A 17,776-nucleotide genomic window follows, 5' to 3' on the forward strand; every position below is an offset into this window, starting at 1 on the left:
TTACATTTTAAAAACTGTTACAAAAATTAGTACATTTTAATTTATTAAAAGACATTTCTATTCATAAAATATCTTATTCTAGTTACGCTGTACCTCTTCAAAAAAGAGACTTAGCTCTTGTGCTTGAGGAAAGAATTGCACTCAATATTTATTGATTGTACTCAATTAAGGAAATAATTCAGTATTTTTCTTTGATGTCCGTAGGGAGGTTATTAAAATATTTGATTCCCAAATAATTGTGATTTTGTTGGAATTGCTTATATGTGGTTTTATAACGCGTTGCATTTTGTTATTCTGAAATTATTCAAGATCCATTGCAAGATATTGCGATATTAAATTTAAAAAATTAAAAACCATTTAACCCCAGATAACTAAACTATATTTGTAGATACAATGCCATTTGTGGATCGCACAATATTGACATATGTAGTCGCTGTGCGGAATAGTGATTTATTGTTAAATGTATAGACATTTTATTAGGAATAAATGTACATACATTCATTCCTAATAAACCAAACTTAAATGCTATGTAACCGCTTCCTATTTTTAATAAATACCTTTGATAAGTTTCACGTTAATTGCGTAGTCCGCCAGACGAATGTTTAGTTTTAAAGGGTTAATAATCTTATAAATTTGATTAATCTTATTATGAAGCGAGATTGACGAAAATGAAACCGGTATCTAAGTTATTTAGTCGAATTGGGCTTCATAAAAAAATATAGAATACTCAAGAGTGCCTGTTTTCGTAATAACTTCCTGTGAAATAAAAATTATTCTATCAATTAAAAGATGGGATTACCCATAAAAAGATAAAGCAGGATTTTTTTTAACAAAATATTAAAACCAGGTACCTATTTATAATGCGATAAAATGAATTAATATTTCGATAGCGGCAACTTTCTTAACGTGGCAACATAATTTTCATCTGTCATTCCGGAATGTTTTGGTTTCATCGGAGTCTGTGGTTTCATGTGTGATCGTATTGTTTTCTTTTTACACTTTTCATGATTACCTTCGACATGTAGACGGAACGTCCGACGAGAATTACATGTATTTCATTTCGTTTAATTAAGCGGGGCATTGTGCAATAATGGAGGGCAACTCTGAGGACTGCCGGGTGCCGATGGAGGAGGAAGACTGCCAGGGAGGTGACAACGAGGTGGTCGTGTTGACGGACAGCTCCGTGTTCCGCATGGGGGAGCGTTTCGACAGCTACGACGAGCTACTGAAGAGGCTCGCGCTCCACTCGAAGCAGAGTCTGGTGCACTACTGGAGGCGGGATAGCAGGACGGTGCAGGGCGCGTACATGAAGACCGCCCGACCCATAGAATCCAAGCTGGTGTACTACTCTGTCAAGTATGCCTGCGTTTACGGCGGGCAGAAGTTCTTTCCCCGCGGCAAAGGCCAAAGGCACTCCATGTAAGTATTTCAAAACATATTACATACATAAATCATTTTATTTATTTATTTATTTAATATATTTATTTTATTATTTTATTTAATTTTTTTTATTTTTTTTATTGGAAAACCAACAGAATATTTCGACAAAAATAACATAATATGATAAAATACAAAAAAAAATAACAATTCCAATTATAGGTTTCAACCTAAGAAATCTAAAAATAAAACAATTTAAATAAACTGTCATAAACGTATAACTATATAGAACATTTCTTTATCAACTGGTCAAATAGACATCAACGATTTTTCTTTTAAACATATTAAAAGAAATATTATTGATGTCTATTTTATTAAGGTCATACAGAATAATAATTAGGGTCGTATAACCACAAACTTTATTCCGATCTGTACAATGTTTTATGGCGTCTCGCGCTCTACCAAAAGTAGCCAAATAGAATGCTTATAAGCGTCTCCGTTCTCTACCAATAGCACGTAAAAGGCGCTTTTAAGCGTTTTCCACCTACAATGTGCTAACAAATTAATTGAAATTGAAGTACAATGCGAACGGACTGCCCGTCGCACATCACGGTGCATCCATTTTCTACCAATAGCATATAAAAGACGCTTTTAACCTTTTAACCGCGTTAACTTTGTTCCTGAGAGAAGCCTGTGCGCGGCGGTATTTCGCCGTTTTTTAAATGATTACTTTTATCATGTATTTAGTTAAGAAACGATTTATTTTCCTAAACAAAATCGTTCAATGGGATTCATTGTGCCTTTTTTGTACTCTATAATACACTTGTCCGCCTCCGTAGTGTAATGGTCAGCATGCTCGCCTACCGTTCTGGAGGTCCCGGGTTCGATTCCCAGGGGGTTTTAATAAATGTAAGTGATTTTTTCACTCTAATATTTATTCAATATTACACTGGACTGGTACCTGAAGTGAAGGGCTGATCACCTTTCCTTCATGTGTAAAACGATCAAGATAACACTGCGTTCATATGAAGCAGTGCCCTATGCACCATTGGGGTGCGGATAAGGGTTTTATTATTATTATTTATAATACACTTGTGTCACATTGTTCTTGAAATATATCGTAATATAAACAAATAAGATCATAACATAAATAAATCAAAGCAGACACCTAACCCACTGGCGATGCGTACCATTGAGAGTGAGACAGATATAGGGCATGATTATGGCGCAGACTAATTACTGACCTCAAGAAAAATCAGGGATCTGTTCTTTTATTTATCCTGTGTGATGTTACAAATTATTAGTCAGATATTTCAACAGATGTCATAAGGGCAAAGATTGACGTATTATTTCATCCAAAGTTCCACACCATGAAAAAATCCCTCCAAGTTGAACTGAGGTTCGAAACTTGGAGCAAATTAAAAACACATACGCTTATGTCAGCCGCGTATGGGGCATGTTTTGTGAAAACACATACAGTTATGCGGGCCGCGTGGATCCGGTTAAGCGTTTCCCACCTGCAATGTGTTAACAAATAAATTGAAATTCCAGTACAATGCGAACGGACTGCCCGTCGCACATCATGGTGCGTGCGAGTAAGTCTGGGCGGCAGCTGGAGGTGATCTCAGTCTGCAACGCGCACAACCATCCCGTCTCCAAGGAGCTCTACAGGAAGCTCCCCCAGGACCGAAGGCTCTCACCCCAAATCAAACAAGAGGTATTTTCATATTATTATTATCATGAACTTTTTTTTTGACGGGAAATTAAAATGGAGTTCTACAAATTCAACGCCAAATCTAAAATATAGTGAAATATCTCCCTACATTCTATTTCGTGTTGGTTGTTTTCAGGTTTTGGACTTGTTGCGGCTGGGTGTGGAGCGCAAGTGCGTCCGGGACTATGTGAAAGAGCAAACGGGGAAGATCCTCACCAACAAGGACCTCCTGAACCTGGGCGCCGGAGACAGGAGGCCCCGGTCATCGCTCAAACCCGACAGGGCACTCTCCCTTCTGAGGGCCATATCTGGTAAAACTTACTACAGTGAAACCTCTATCTATCGTTCCTCGAATAATCTTTTTCCCGGATGTGTCGTTTATTTCTTCTACACACCACCCTTTTTCCACCCGCATTCAACATTCATGCAATGTGGAGGAGTCTGAATGGTTCCATTCTCCTCACATGTGCATACCATTGTCATCATCGTTGCCTTTGTGGTGAACGCCCCGCGCGTTTACGAACATACAAAGTGACGTCACCAAGTCTTTATAAGCCAAAGCAAAGCAGAGTACTTTCTCTCTTACGCTACCGATGCCGCAATGTGACTGTCGATACGTACTACCTCTGTGTCTCGTGTAACCATCAGTGTGGAGTGGAAGCATCTGTAAATTTCAAGTCAACTTGTAATCAAAAATCTTTTGTGCTAAAATAAATGCGGATTCCCAAGTAAGTTGAGCATTTATTCTTTTAATGATTTCACCTAATGATCAATTGCAACTTCTGAGGAGATTGGAAAGAGTGGGCCCGTGATACCAACGGGCTTAGTAAGCGACCACACCTTCTCCACCTAATGACATCTTCAATCTCGCATATTTCTCTTAGTTGGACGCACCAACAAGTTGATTTGCCAGGAACTACGCTCGGATGGCTTGACTCTGGCCAATGTCTGTACACGACGGATTCTCCAGTTCTTTAGACACATTGCGCGTGGCAATGAAAATAGCCTGGAACGACTGGTTGTGATCGGTAGCCTTGAAGAGAAGAGAGGGAGAGGAAGATCCCCGCACGATGGACCGATAAAGTTAAGGCAGCAGCAGGCACCTCGGTGGTTGGAGCGCTACGTGCAGCGCTATCAAGTGGTAGCTGGAGAAGAGTCATTGCTTCCACAAGGGTTACAACCCTTAGTAATGAGGAATAAGACTAGACAATAGTTTAGAGACTAGAAGGAATGTGTATTCGATTGTTGCGTGGTATGATCGATATTCCTAAAATTATCCCGACGATTGGTCTATATGTTCCCGATAGTTACCTAAGACAGCGTCGGCATAGATTGTTTCACATTCCTATACACAGGACCAACCTGCCGATGGTTATGCCTGTAGGAAGAGCTACCGCTATGTTGAACAGTATCTCATTAGATATTGATCTGTTCCATGTGTCTGAAGGAGTTTTCCGAAGCGGGATTCTTCTACACCTTTGGCAATAGTATTCTTGCTTATTTTCTATTTTTGTTAATGTATACGATTTAAATTTAAGTTTGTAATGTGTATATTAACCATAAATAAATAAATTGAATTGAAATCGAATTGAATTGAATTGAAAGACTGAGAACAAAGTGTAACTTATTGTATCATGCAACACATGATGAATAATTTGATGTTTTCGCCTCTTTCCAGACTTTGAGAACAATGAAAACCCCAGGGACAAGCAGGATGTGACACTTGCGGATTCCACGGATAGTCAGGACTCTTCTGCGGATCTGGAGCTGGACTCCCCGTCCGAGAAGGGGAGATGGGAGAGGATGGACGATACCGTAATGTGCCAAGCAGCCGAGGAAGATGTCCTCGTTCAAGATTCTGGTGAGTATACCTCCTAGTCTCAGAGTCCTAAATAGGGTCGTTGATACAACTCCTTAATGGCGATATATTGCAAATCTGTTAAAACTTAAAGACGAAACATCGAAGATCATCACGGCCAATGAGCTTTCATCCATCTTTATCCGGTACAAGTTATTCCAAGCAATTTCAGATATAAAACTACTTTTTTTAATATGTAAGCTTATAATTTGACCAGATAATTTATTTACAACATTTTGAGTGTGCCCAAGTACTTGTTCACAAAATCTGGATTATCTCCAATTACAGGAGTTATTTTCATATTATTTTTTGACATCTCATCAAAGATGAAGAAGAATATGGAGGTCTGGGGATTTACGGGGCTGACGACCGTCATAGGCTGGTTTAAGTGATCACTTTACACACGTGTAACATTCACCAATTCCACCCATTGACAACCACGCTACTCAAATTCTTGGAAGTTCTATATATATGAACCAATTTAGAAACCTTGTTCTTGAATCACTAGAACTTCACTAGATCATCATCTCACCAATATGCTATAAAAAATCTTCAACTTCTTCAAACCCTTATCCGCACCCAATGGTGCATAGGGTACTGCGTCATGTAAACGCAGTGTTATCTTGAACGTTAACACATGAAGGAAAGGTGATCAGACCTCCGCTTTAGGTACCAGTTCAGGGTAATATTGAATAAATATTAGAGTGAAAAAATCACTTATATCAAATCGATTCCTCCCACCCGGAAATCGAACCCGGGACCTCCAGAACTGTACCCGACCGTTCTGACTATTACACTACGAAAGCGGACGATTTATATTTATATTTTGAAAATAAATATTGTGTATAAATCCCTCTCCAAGCACAAGAGCTTAGTTTCTCTTTTGAAAAAGCGTAGCATAACTAGAATAAGATATTTTGTGAGTAGAAATGTCGTTTTGATAAATAAATCAAATTGTGATAATTTTTGTAACAACATTCAAACAATAAAAAATTAATATTTTGATAAAAATTAATATTTATTGCACTTAAATTATAATCTTATTTGCAGATGAGGTATACGAAACCTTAGACTACACTTTACATAAATCTATGAATGATCCGATCGGAAGAGAGGTAGAAATATTTTACGAAGAGGAACCAAAGGATGCCAAGTATGTATTTCTACAATTCACTCACTGTAAAACATGAATAGTTTTTTTTTCTTTATCAACAGTCGTAGCCAATTTGTGCATAATATGTTACATGGAGCATATGGAGTCAATAAACTGTCTCCAGGCTTTTCTGTCGGCTGCCAGCTCTTTTGCATCCTCCCAAGTCAGATCCGCGTCCCGACGTTCTGACAAGAACTGCAAGAAGTAGTCGTCCTGGGCGGTGCGAATCTGATGCCTTGTAAAAGAGACAAGCTTGATGGTGGCTCTCGGGAGGCATGCGGAGTACATGGCCAAGCCAACTGAGGTGCCTTTTTTTTATGACAGTTGTGACCAATATTTGCTGCGTCCAACGCCTTATCTCTTCATTTCTCACAAAGTCAAACCACCGTACGCATAAAATTCTTCGCGTACACCTATTCTCAAACACCTATTCTGTTTATTTATTGATTTGGCGTTTAATTTGTAGAACTCCATTTTAATTTATGTATTAATTTTAAATCAAACACAAATTTTTTTAGTCTACTAAGTTGAGTAACTTAGTAGACTCAAAAAATCTGTGTTTGATTTAAAATTAATACATAAACCTATTCTGTTGTAAACTCTATGATAAATTAATACAAAATTAATTTTGTGAGAGTTATTTTGAAAAAATCAAAACTAAGTAAAATAATTAAACTTAGCATTTTCGATTCATTAGTTATTGTCGTAATGTCAGTAGTACCTACATATTTCCTATCCATGAACTTAATGAATTTTCAATTACTGTCAATCTCATATTTTTTCAGAAATATAATCGAATACCTTTATCCCAACATGGTGGATTCCTACTCCACAAAAGACGAGAGCCTCCATGACAATAATGATATTGTGATCGAGAACATCGGCCTTATTGATGATACCGAAGAAATAAAGTCGAAATGCGACATATCCAAAGACTTGCCGGCCACTCTAGAGATCATTGACGAGCAGACGTTCACCCAAACGGACAACTGCCTGGCGGAGAGCCTGGAAGACGGAGATACGAATCCAAAAGTCAAGTTGAAATTTGTGAACGTCGACTCTCTCTTCACCAAAAACTACGGGAATAAAGTTTTGATACACCAGAACACGGACGCAAACGAAAACATGCTGTTTCACAACTTCGGGAATATGACGGACGACGGGGTGGTCGATTCCGAAATAGACTTGCGAAACATCCTAGTCGTCCGGGATTCGTCGGTCAACGGAGAAATGTGCAGTCTGCCGATACAGATGTTGAAACTCGGGCCAAACGGGACGGTGGAACTCAAAAACAACAACGAAATCAATGAGTTTGTTTCGCTGCAGGACGATCAAGGGATCCTGGCATTCACAGACAGCGATCAAAATATCATAGTCCACAACAGTCTGAGCGAACAAGAAATCGCCGCCATCAATCCGGAAGCTCAGACAACCTTTAATTTTACAACAAAGCCGCAGTCCTTGTGCGACGCCTGCGGGAAAACTGGGGCGGAGATTTCTAAGCAGGTCTCAAAGCTGCGGAAAGAAAAGGAAGCGCTGGAAAAGGAAATCAAGACTTTGAGGACCAAGAGAACCAAATTGAAGAGCGATATCAAATATTCTAAAAGACTTGCGCGAGCGGAGGTAGAAAGAAACGCCAATATTAAGAAAGCCTTACAAAGCTTGAACGATTGTGATGAACTAGATCCTACCAATATTCAATATGTTTATGTTCCAGAATAATTATTTGATCAAAAATCGCAATAAAAATCATGATATTTTATAGCATTTGGAGATGAAGTCCGTCAAAAAAGAGTAGAAAATAATTGATGTCGCCAGTTCTTATCAGATTTTCTTTCTTCTTCTTCTTTTTTTAGGACTATGTCCTGTCATACTCTGGTCCGCTCCTGGGAGGTGGAAGACCAGCTATCTCTCCATCGTTTAGGTGGTCTTCCTGGGGGTCTGATCCCGCTTATACTGCTGTCCGCTGCTATTTTCTTTCTTTTAACCTTTATCCGCACCCCGTGGTGCATAAGGCACTGTATCGTAGCGACGCAGTGTTATTTTGATCGTTAATTGCATGAAGGCATGGTGATCAGCCCTGCGCTTCTTGTACCAGTCCAGGGTGATATTAAATAAATATGAGAGTGAAAATCACCCACATTTATTTTGACCCCCCTGGGAATCAAACCCGGGACCTCCAGCGCGGTAGCCAAACCCGCTGAACACTACACTACGGAGGTGGACAGATCAGGAGGCGGAGTATTAGATTTTATTCTTTCATTTCTCTTCCAATTCACAATCACAAACCAACTGCTCGCATAAAATAGCCATGCTTCTCTCAAACGACTTCGTAATTATATTACCGATGACACAAAACAACATAATTTGGTATTGCCATTGTTGAAATTATTGTACTTCTGATCTTTTCTGATTTCTACTGTTTTTGGTTGTTGACAGAACGTTATTCCATAGAAATCATTTCGGTATAGAAAAGGATTATATATTTATATTTTCAATCCGGTTTTATATTGTGATTTTTACCATAAACTATTGTTTGAGGTTAGGTACTACATCTTAATTGATTGTGACTTTTTTTGTATTTACTGATGCTCTCAATTGCCTTAAATAGATCAATATAAACACTGTTCACAGATATTTTAACTCTATTCTTTTAAAATGTTTATACTTTAATTAATTTAATTATTCAAAAAAAAATAGAGGTAAAATAACACAAAAAAATGGAGGTAAAATAACAACAACAAAAAAATTATGTAAAATAACTGTGATTTAACCCGTAAGCTGCGGATCTCATCTATTGTCGTTTTTTATAGAAGTACCGTTGACTGCGGATCGCATGCATAGTCACCCATGGATAATTTTTTGCACTTAAATTTGGTTCGAGGCATGGATGAATTAGTTCTCTTTGATTTACTGTCATAAAATATCAAAATTATTTTAATTTAGTGTCAACTTTATCGTGAATACTTCCGGTCGGCTCGTGCTCCGCAGATACGACAGCCGCGTCTTCTATACAGCCGCCATACTTTAGGCCGCGAGTCCGTAAATGTTAATATTTTTGTGTAAATACACCATAAAAACATAATAAGTAAAGTGCATTGTGTACTTGTGAACATCTATGATGGATATCCGAAAGTTTCACTACAAAAAATAGGCAAAAATATGCTTTTTTTGTCAAAAATATTGTAATGTAAAATAATCCAGCACGGGACGGAAAGTTTGATACTCAAAATCGAGCAGCTTAGAGGTTAAAAAAAAGTGGTAAAATAACTGTGAACGGAGTGTACCTATGATTTAAACATCTAAATAATGTCTATGATACTAATCTCAATAGTTAAATTCAGGTAGCAAAATAATTTTTCACTGAATCTGATTGAATAGAATTACATTTTTGTTTAACTTTGTTCTCCCGTTGTTTCATATTATTTTTTGACATCTCATCATTATTCTTCTTCATCTTCGATAAGATATCAAAAAATAATATGAAAAATCCCCTATGATTGAAGAAAAAAGAATTGTAAATTAATTATCTGGTCAAATTATAAGCTTAAATGATAGAAATGAAAATAATATTTTCTGGCGTTTCTCGTGTGTGTGATTAAAATCCAGGATTCGGATCTCACATACTAATAAAAGAGTTTCTGCTCAATAAAAAGCTTCTTTTCATCTCACCAATAGATGTCTCTAGTGAAGTTCTAATGTTTTGAATATTGAAAGCATTAACTTTGTGGATCATATTGATATATTATTTCGAGAAATAAAAAATACTTTGTGTTCTGATCCACTCACATTTTTACTAACCAACTAGTTTCGGCAACAACCTGTTGCCCTCTTCAGGGTTTATTTATTACTAAATATAAATATATATAAAAAAATAAACAGTGTACAAGTTGTTGGGTTTCAAAAGGGTAGGGGTGGGGGTAATGGTGTTTTAAGGAGGGGTAAGAGCAAGGAAGGGGATAACTCTGTTTAGGTTGAATTTGATTTTATGGGAAAAATGTTAAAAATGGGACTTTGTAAGTTCTAATGATTCAAGAACAACGTTTCGAAAGTGGTTCATATACTTATAAAGAACTTCCAAGAATTTGAGTAGTGTGGTTGTCAATAATGGGTAGAATTGGTGAACGTTACACATGTGTAAAGTGATCATTTAAACCAGCCTATGATGGTCGTCAGCCCTGTAAATGCCCAGACTCCCATATTCTTCTTCATCTTTGATGAGATGTCAAATAAAATTATATAAAAATAGTGGTATTTACCAAGCAAAACTTAAATAAGAAATGAAGAGATATGGCCACAAATTGTCTACCGAATCAATTAAAGAAACAGTGTTTTCATTTTGAAATTACTACTTTCTTTCACATCATTTGACCCATTCTGTGTTCAAAAACTTAGTGATAGGATCTTTTACCTCGTATGTCAAAAACTCCTATTAAGTTTCAAAAATAATTATATAAAATGTACTTTTTTAAACAGTGTATTTCTTCTGGACATTCATTTTTTGATATACGAGGTTGTAGTCGTAGTAGGTAATATTTTTTATCGTATTATTGGTTGTGCTTTTAATATAAAAATATTATATTTTCCTGCAATTTGTATTTTTAATAATTTAGATTTTAAGACTCAAGGTAATAATTATATTTTTAAATGTTGAAATCATTTTTATCAATGGTAGAATCCTGAACACCAAGCAATCGTGTCATCGCCTTAATTATCTGAATTTATGCTGTTTTTCCGCAGTTGGATTAGCAAACAAACGCAAAACTTTAATATGTATAAGCAATTGAGATCTACTATGTTTATTGGGAGACCATTTTTTATGTATTTTTCAATCTAGATAGGTTGTTTTTTTAAAAAAATTTCTTCATGTTATAATTTCCTATGTGAAACAAAATTTTGTAAAATGTGTCCAAAGGTGCTAGTTATAATTTTTGGTATTGATCTTAGGTTAAGGATAGTCTAAATTGTAACATTGTAATGAATCAAATCTATTAATATAGAATATTCTTTGTACTGTTGACATATCGCTCACTCCTTTCAAGAACGTCATAAATCAAAAAACTTGATTTTGCAGGAGAACGTTTTTAAAGTTTAAAAATGTATTACAATGTATGAAAAATAAATATCAAGCCACTTATTGAACTTTTTACTGTGCAACAGATCTTTTTACGTAAAACCTGAAGGTTTTTTCTCCATTTGAAAGATACTTAGTATATTTAAAAATATAATTAAGCAATACCTTTTCTTCAAAATGCAAAAACAACATTTTCTGCCCTGAGGCGGGTAAATATTAAGTTAAAAATATGCCTCTTTTGCTGGGATATAGTACATTTTCTGGGTATTCCGATAACATGTACAACTGAAAATTGACAATTTTTGATTTATGACGTTATTGAAAGGAGTTAGCGATATGTTGAAACAATCCCAAAGTTGATAAAATTGGGTTATGTCGATCTCGCTGTTACAGACAAAATATGTTTGCATCTCGCTCACTTTGCCGATAGCCACTTGGGCAATTGTGCTGAGGAGTGAGAGAGACACACGGTAAAAAAATGTTTTGGTGTAATTGCATACATTTTATACAGGTTTTTCACTTCAAATTTGGCATTTTACAAACTAAATTGGACGTTCTACAAAACAATCTGGATGTTATATTGTATTTTCTAAAAATGTTGGAATTTTTAAAAATATATTCATATTAGTACTACATATACATACCGTCAGCGAGAATACCTGCCCACATGTTTTATTCTTAAGACTAGCGAGTGCGTTAATCGTCAAGTTGGCAAGCCTGCGCGGCGCGCTGTCATACTCTGCGCGATGTGTACTCAAGTTTTCAGACAACATTTTCAATACTACTTTGAATCATGAGTACTAGTCTGAATCTGTACATATTTTTTTATAGAATTATTTTATAAAATATAATATAATGTACAATTTGTTTTGTAAAACGTCCAATTTAGTTTATAAAACATTCAATTTGAAGTGAAAAATCTGTATTAAATATGTCATCTTCTTCAAAGTTTAATTTATTATCTAAATGGTTTGTAACCAACTATCTTACATATCTGGTATTCTAATAAATAAATATAATCAATGATTTTCAATAAAACAAAAGATGTAATAATGAAAATGTCACAACTAATTTGTAACACAATGATCGGGTCTAAGCCTATTATATCCTTTCCATTCCGGTGCTAAAATAAAATGCGCGTCCCGGTGTTGGGTAGTCACTACACAATAAAAAATTAGCGATTTTAAATCGGAAAAACACGGTTATTCATAGCTAATCCCCTTAATTAATTACAAATGAAGTAAAATTATAATAATTTAGATGTATTTGCTGAAAACATTAAAAAAACCATCTGGCAACGCTGACGGAACAAGCATAGGTCCACTCTTGTCTGAAGCCCAAATGCTACTGCCGCTAGCCGGAGAACATTAAGCTCTGAGCTCCTCACGCTACACAGTCCAAGTATGCAAGAGCGAGATGCGAATATAGTGACGCAGTTCCCGCACACTCTTCACGCGCTGTTTTAAACGCGAATGTGTTCTCGATATTCACAAAATACCTCCTATATACCCGATAAATTCCGATTATTATAAATATCATTTTTTAAATCAATGCGTAAATATGTTATGGAAGAATACCTAGAGGTGGAGACTGACATTTCGTTGTAACGTAACACGTTACTATGCGAACATTCAGGTAGTCAGTACACCGAACCGAGCGCTCCATCCATAGTTTTGTATGCTCGGTGATGCTCGCCGCGAGCGATGTTACGACGAAATGCTCTGGTCGGTCTCCACCTTAAAATCTTAGCCTTGCATTTATTATATTTATAGAGATATTATGGTTATTAGAAGCAATGTGTACAAGGTACACAACACCGGGAAGGGAGGGATATAAATTTAATTAGATTTTCGCATGTATATTACTAGAAGGTTGCGCTTGATGTCTAAATGTATTTTTTTATTGTATGTACCTAGAATGTGATTTAGATCTACTACTAGTAATTAACGAAATATCTTTCCTACAATATTTTTAACAAAATGTAAATGTACTTACGTATCATTGGTTTTTCATGGATGTATAATATAAATAAAATTAGGGCATATTGTGAGCAAACTGCAAAAACTTACTCGGGCAATTCCTACTATGGGTTCTAGTTGAACACCTACTTAAATGAATAGAAGGGAAGCAAGATGAAAGCGGATTACTTTTTAACACAAATTTATTCAGTTCTAGAAAATGACAGTCAAGAAATATTTAAGAATAATCGCGTGATTACAGTGAGCACAGTTGGAAGACGTGTCGATCACTGGACGGGCGGTGACGGAATGTGTCGTTCTGGTTCCTGTTCGGCCCGAGCTCGGTTTGGGTGTTTGATTATGCTCGTTCATTCGATTGTCGAGTTGCCACAGCGTGTTCGATTATGCTCGTTCGTTCGATTGTTGTGGGTTGCCACACTACGATTTATAAGTTTATTCAAATGTGATGGCACTAGTGTCGGTTTGTGGTCCCGTGGTTAGTGTCGCAGACTCTCGAGCCAGAGTTTATCGGTTCGAACGCTCTCTACCACAATTTGATACCTATTTCCAGAGCTTATTTTACATGTAATGCGGTGGAACAGTGTTTCGGCACCTTTTTTCACGGATAAATTGGATTTTTTTTAATATTTAACAATCAATTAGACCAAACAATATTTGTGCTTACGTAATTACAATCTATATTTATATAATTCGTCAAAATTATACAATATGGTATTGTAATGAATATTTCAATAATATTTGCATATAATTTTTATCGTAAAAAGCTTCACATGAAGTTGAGTTCCAGGATCTTGTTATTTAAAAAAAAAAAGCCCTGTCTGTTTTTAATAATGAGCCGCTTAGGCTCACAGAAATAGTATGAAATTGAAGTATTTTTGTAAATAATAAAAAACACATTTTTCATTAAACAAACACAAAGTATCACTGTGCCAAAACAGTTGAAGAATCACTGCTTTCCAGAAGCCATTACTTGTATTCATCACAAAATGAGATTGTCGTAAGGGACTGTAATATTGTTTTTGACCCAGTGGAAAATATTCTGGTAGATTCTTGCTTTTCACGCAATGGCCACCTCATCGATACACAGATTTACAATCACAGAATGTGTGTGCAGCGGTTTAATTTAACAGCGTTCAAATTTCATAGCACACAGTGTTGTCAACACGAGAGACTGATAAATAGTACCTGTTTTTGTGATTTGTGAAAGTTTTGCCAGTAATAAAAAATAAATACTTTGAAATATTTATTCATTTGTTTAAGTTCTTGTAATCCTTATTCGCACCCGATGGTGCATAGGCCACTGCATCACATAAAAGCAGTGTTATCTTGGTTGTTAACACATGAAGGAAAGGCGATGAGGCCTCCACTTCAGGTACTGGTCCAGGGTGATATAAAATGAATATAGATTAATGATTTTTCACTCTAGTATTAAATGAATATTAGATGTAAAAATCACATATTTATTTGACCCGTTCAGTTATTGAAATTTTATTTACTTGGTAATTTTTTGCAGCGTGCTCACAAATATTAATTTTAGTACATTTTCACAATATACGACTGCCTCTTGTAATATTATTAATGTAAAAAAAAACTACGGTCAGTTTTGACATACTCATTTATTATTATAACAATTTAAATTATGTCCTTATGTAAATGAACTGTTTTTCCAGGTTCGGCACAGAGTCTGTGACACCTTTGATAATACCCAAAGAGCGTTTGGCACACAGTATGCGACACAGCGGCTCCTGAAATTCAAACATCTATTTTTCTGAAATGAGTGTCTACATCACAAAGATTTTTGGCTTAAAACACAGCTAATTCTTCATGCTACTGACATCTGTGAAAATAATCCCAACAAATATCCATGTTTTTATAGTTAAATGATACAATTTTCAACTTGACTGCTGCCGTAATTTGAGAAACTATAATTGCATCTCTCTCACATCGCGTATTGCAATAATAACTTGAGATAGAGAGAGACGAACATCAAAAGTGTTTGTTTCTAAGCAATTATATACAATATCAAATACATTATCTTTATCAAAGTAAACGATCAATGGTTTTTAATAATATCGACAAAATATGTCACGTTAAATGTGTTAATTGTTATATGTCTTCTTCTCTTTTTTATAGATCCTAAGGATCTCTTTGTGCCTCCGCTTGTCGCTCTTGGGATGTTGACTCCCAGCTGTCTTTCCACCTTTTTGTAGATCTGCCGGGGGTCTGCGTCCTTCGGGGATTCCTTGAAGGCGATACGTGGGATAAGTGGAAGTCTGTCATCTGACATTCTTTTTATATGATCATTCCATTATCGCCTTCGTTGTCGTCCCCACCTCACGATATCCTCCGTCTTACACATGCTCCGGATGTCGGTATTTCTTACTCGGTCTCGCAATGTTTCCGGTTATGGATCGGAGAGTCTTCATCTCAGAGGTTCCAAGTCGAGATTTTGTTCTAGAACAAAATCTTCAATATCGCTCACTCCTTTCAACAAAGTCATATATCAAAAAACTTGATTTTTCAGGAGATCGTTTTTAAAGTTTAAGAATATAATGAAATGTATTAAAAATAAATATCAAGCCATTTATTAAAATTTTTAAATTTATTAAGATCTTTTTAGGTATAACCTGAATGTTTTTTCTCCATTTGAAAAATATTTATTATATTTAAAAAAAATAATTAAACAATACATTATCTTCAAAATGCAAAAACAACACTTTCTGTCCTGTTGTGTGTAAATATTAAGTTAAAAATATGCCGTTTTTGCTGGGATAAAGTACATTTTCCGGGGATTCCGAAAACATGCACAACTAAAAATTTACGCTTTTTGACGATTTATGCCGTTGTTGAAAGGAGTGAGCGATATGTGATGTTGAATATCACAATTTTTTTCATCAATGAAAAAATTTATCCTCCTCCAAAATTGGTGTAAATGACACATTGGACTTCATAGTGTTAAACTTAAAGGGTTTTGACAAAACGTATAATTGTATTATTTTATATGAACTGACGTAGTTGGTAGCATGTGAAATGATATACCATTGAGCCAATGACAAGTGAAGAAAGGCAGTGCTAGTCTGAGTTTTGGTGATCCGCATCTAACTTCATAACTTTCATGAAATCGACTATCGAATCGGCTCTGGTATTATCATTACAAATAATTTTATTAAATCTACATAAGTGTGGCAATTTTTTCAAAATGGGTATTAACTTTATTTTAAATATATGTATTTTAGTATAACAAAGTGATAAGATATTTATATAAATGATGAATTTATTACTATGTCTATTCCAAAAGTCATGAAATGAGTACCTATATTTTGTCTATTCTATCCATTGTAGACCTGAGAATTAGAACAAGGTAAAACCTAAAATACTAACTTTGCAAAAGAACCAAAAGAGAATTTATAATGCTGGTTTGTTTAGTTCACAAGGTGAAATGCACAATAAAATTTAACTGTTTTAATAAAAATATACACTAGTTATTATTTAACACATTGTTTGCGGGAAACGCTTAAAAGCGTCTTTTACATACTGTTGATGGAGAACGGGAGACGCTTGTAAGCGTTCTATTTGCTTACTTTTGGTAGAGCGCGTGAGATGCCAAAAAACATTTTATAGATGGGAATTGGGTTTGCGGTTACTTGTAATAGGTATACTGAGGGTCGGGCGACTGTCTTGAGTATAATTAGGGTCGGGGCTGATGAAAAAATTGCCCGACAACAATGTGTTAAGCCAGTCTTTGTATGACTCTTCACGCATTCCCACTCATAGCATCGGGTTTACACTTCTGGTCTCTAGCAGCATGTGTGTGAACTACTCTAGATATAATGAAAACAAAGCAATACTCTATTCCAGTCATTTTGGAGTTTACCTTGCTTTGATTCTCAGGTCTAATAATGTACTTTTATTTATCATTATTTATTTTGTTTAATAAAATGTTTTTTGTAACTTATATCAGTCTTTTATTTTTATTTTAAAAAATCTTATTATTTTTTTTAAGGAAATAACCCGCAAAGCGTCTATTTTAGAGGGTTGTCTGCAGTAAGGATAGGGAAGGTAAATGTGAAAAATACATCACAAACACCCAGACCTATTGCAAATAAATCTTTCTGGAATTCATTTTGCAACTGGCGGGAATCGAACCCACGATGCCAGTTTCGCAGTCGAGCGTCTACCCAACTACGCCACAGCGCCTGCTTTTTGATTTTTAGGGGGCTAGGAGAAATAAATATAACTCATTTATTCACTTTATTCCATAATTTCATTGTGCCTTAAACGTCATGCGGTTTTGCAAAAATTTACCCACAGGGTAAAGCACCCAGTATTTCATTCAATTATGAAAAAATATACCCTCACAATAAATTCAAACCATATTTAGTTGAATTTATTTTCAATTTTGTCCTCACATACATCATAAGGACTAAAGCTAAAATTTTAAGAGGTTTTCTTTAAGACATTTTTATTGCCAATTGATTTAAAATCCTTTAAATCCTTTTGTGAATATTTTAGCTTAGAAAACATAGATGTGGTCAATTTACCTACATATATAAAATAATTGTATGGTAATTTTAGTAGAAAGGCACCCCGTGTTAAAATTATCTACATTCTCCTTTATATG

General features: G+C 35.5%; 1 protein-coding gene across 1 annotated transcript; it reads left to right on the plus strand.

The window, feature by feature from the left end:
• The first annotated feature begins 929 nt into the window (after positions 1 to 929).
• LOC148302359 (uncharacterized) lies at positions 930 to 9,614 on the plus strand. Its single transcript, XM_088271791.1, has 6 exons — positions 930 to 1,419; positions 2,929 to 3,094; positions 3,228 to 3,402; positions 4,770 to 4,952; positions 6,000 to 6,102; positions 6,888 to 9,614. Exons 1-6 carry the CDS (start codon positions 1,091 to 1,093, stop codon positions 7,822 to 7,824), a joined length of 1,893 nt encoding a protein of 630 aa, XP_088127917.1. The 5' UTR covers positions 930 to 1,090; the 3' UTR covers positions 7,825 to 9,614.
• Positions 9,615 to 17,776: the final 8,162 nt, after the last annotated feature.

Source organism: Brachycentrus maculatus, unplaced genomic scaffold (genome assembly GCF_059751285.1).
Source record: "Brachycentrus maculatus isolate JH-2025_06_01 unplaced genomic scaffold, ASM5975128v1 h1tg000459l, whole genome shotgun sequence".
Taxonomy (NCBI): Eukaryota; Metazoa; Arthropoda; class Insecta; order Trichoptera; family Brachycentridae; genus Brachycentrus; species Brachycentrus maculatus.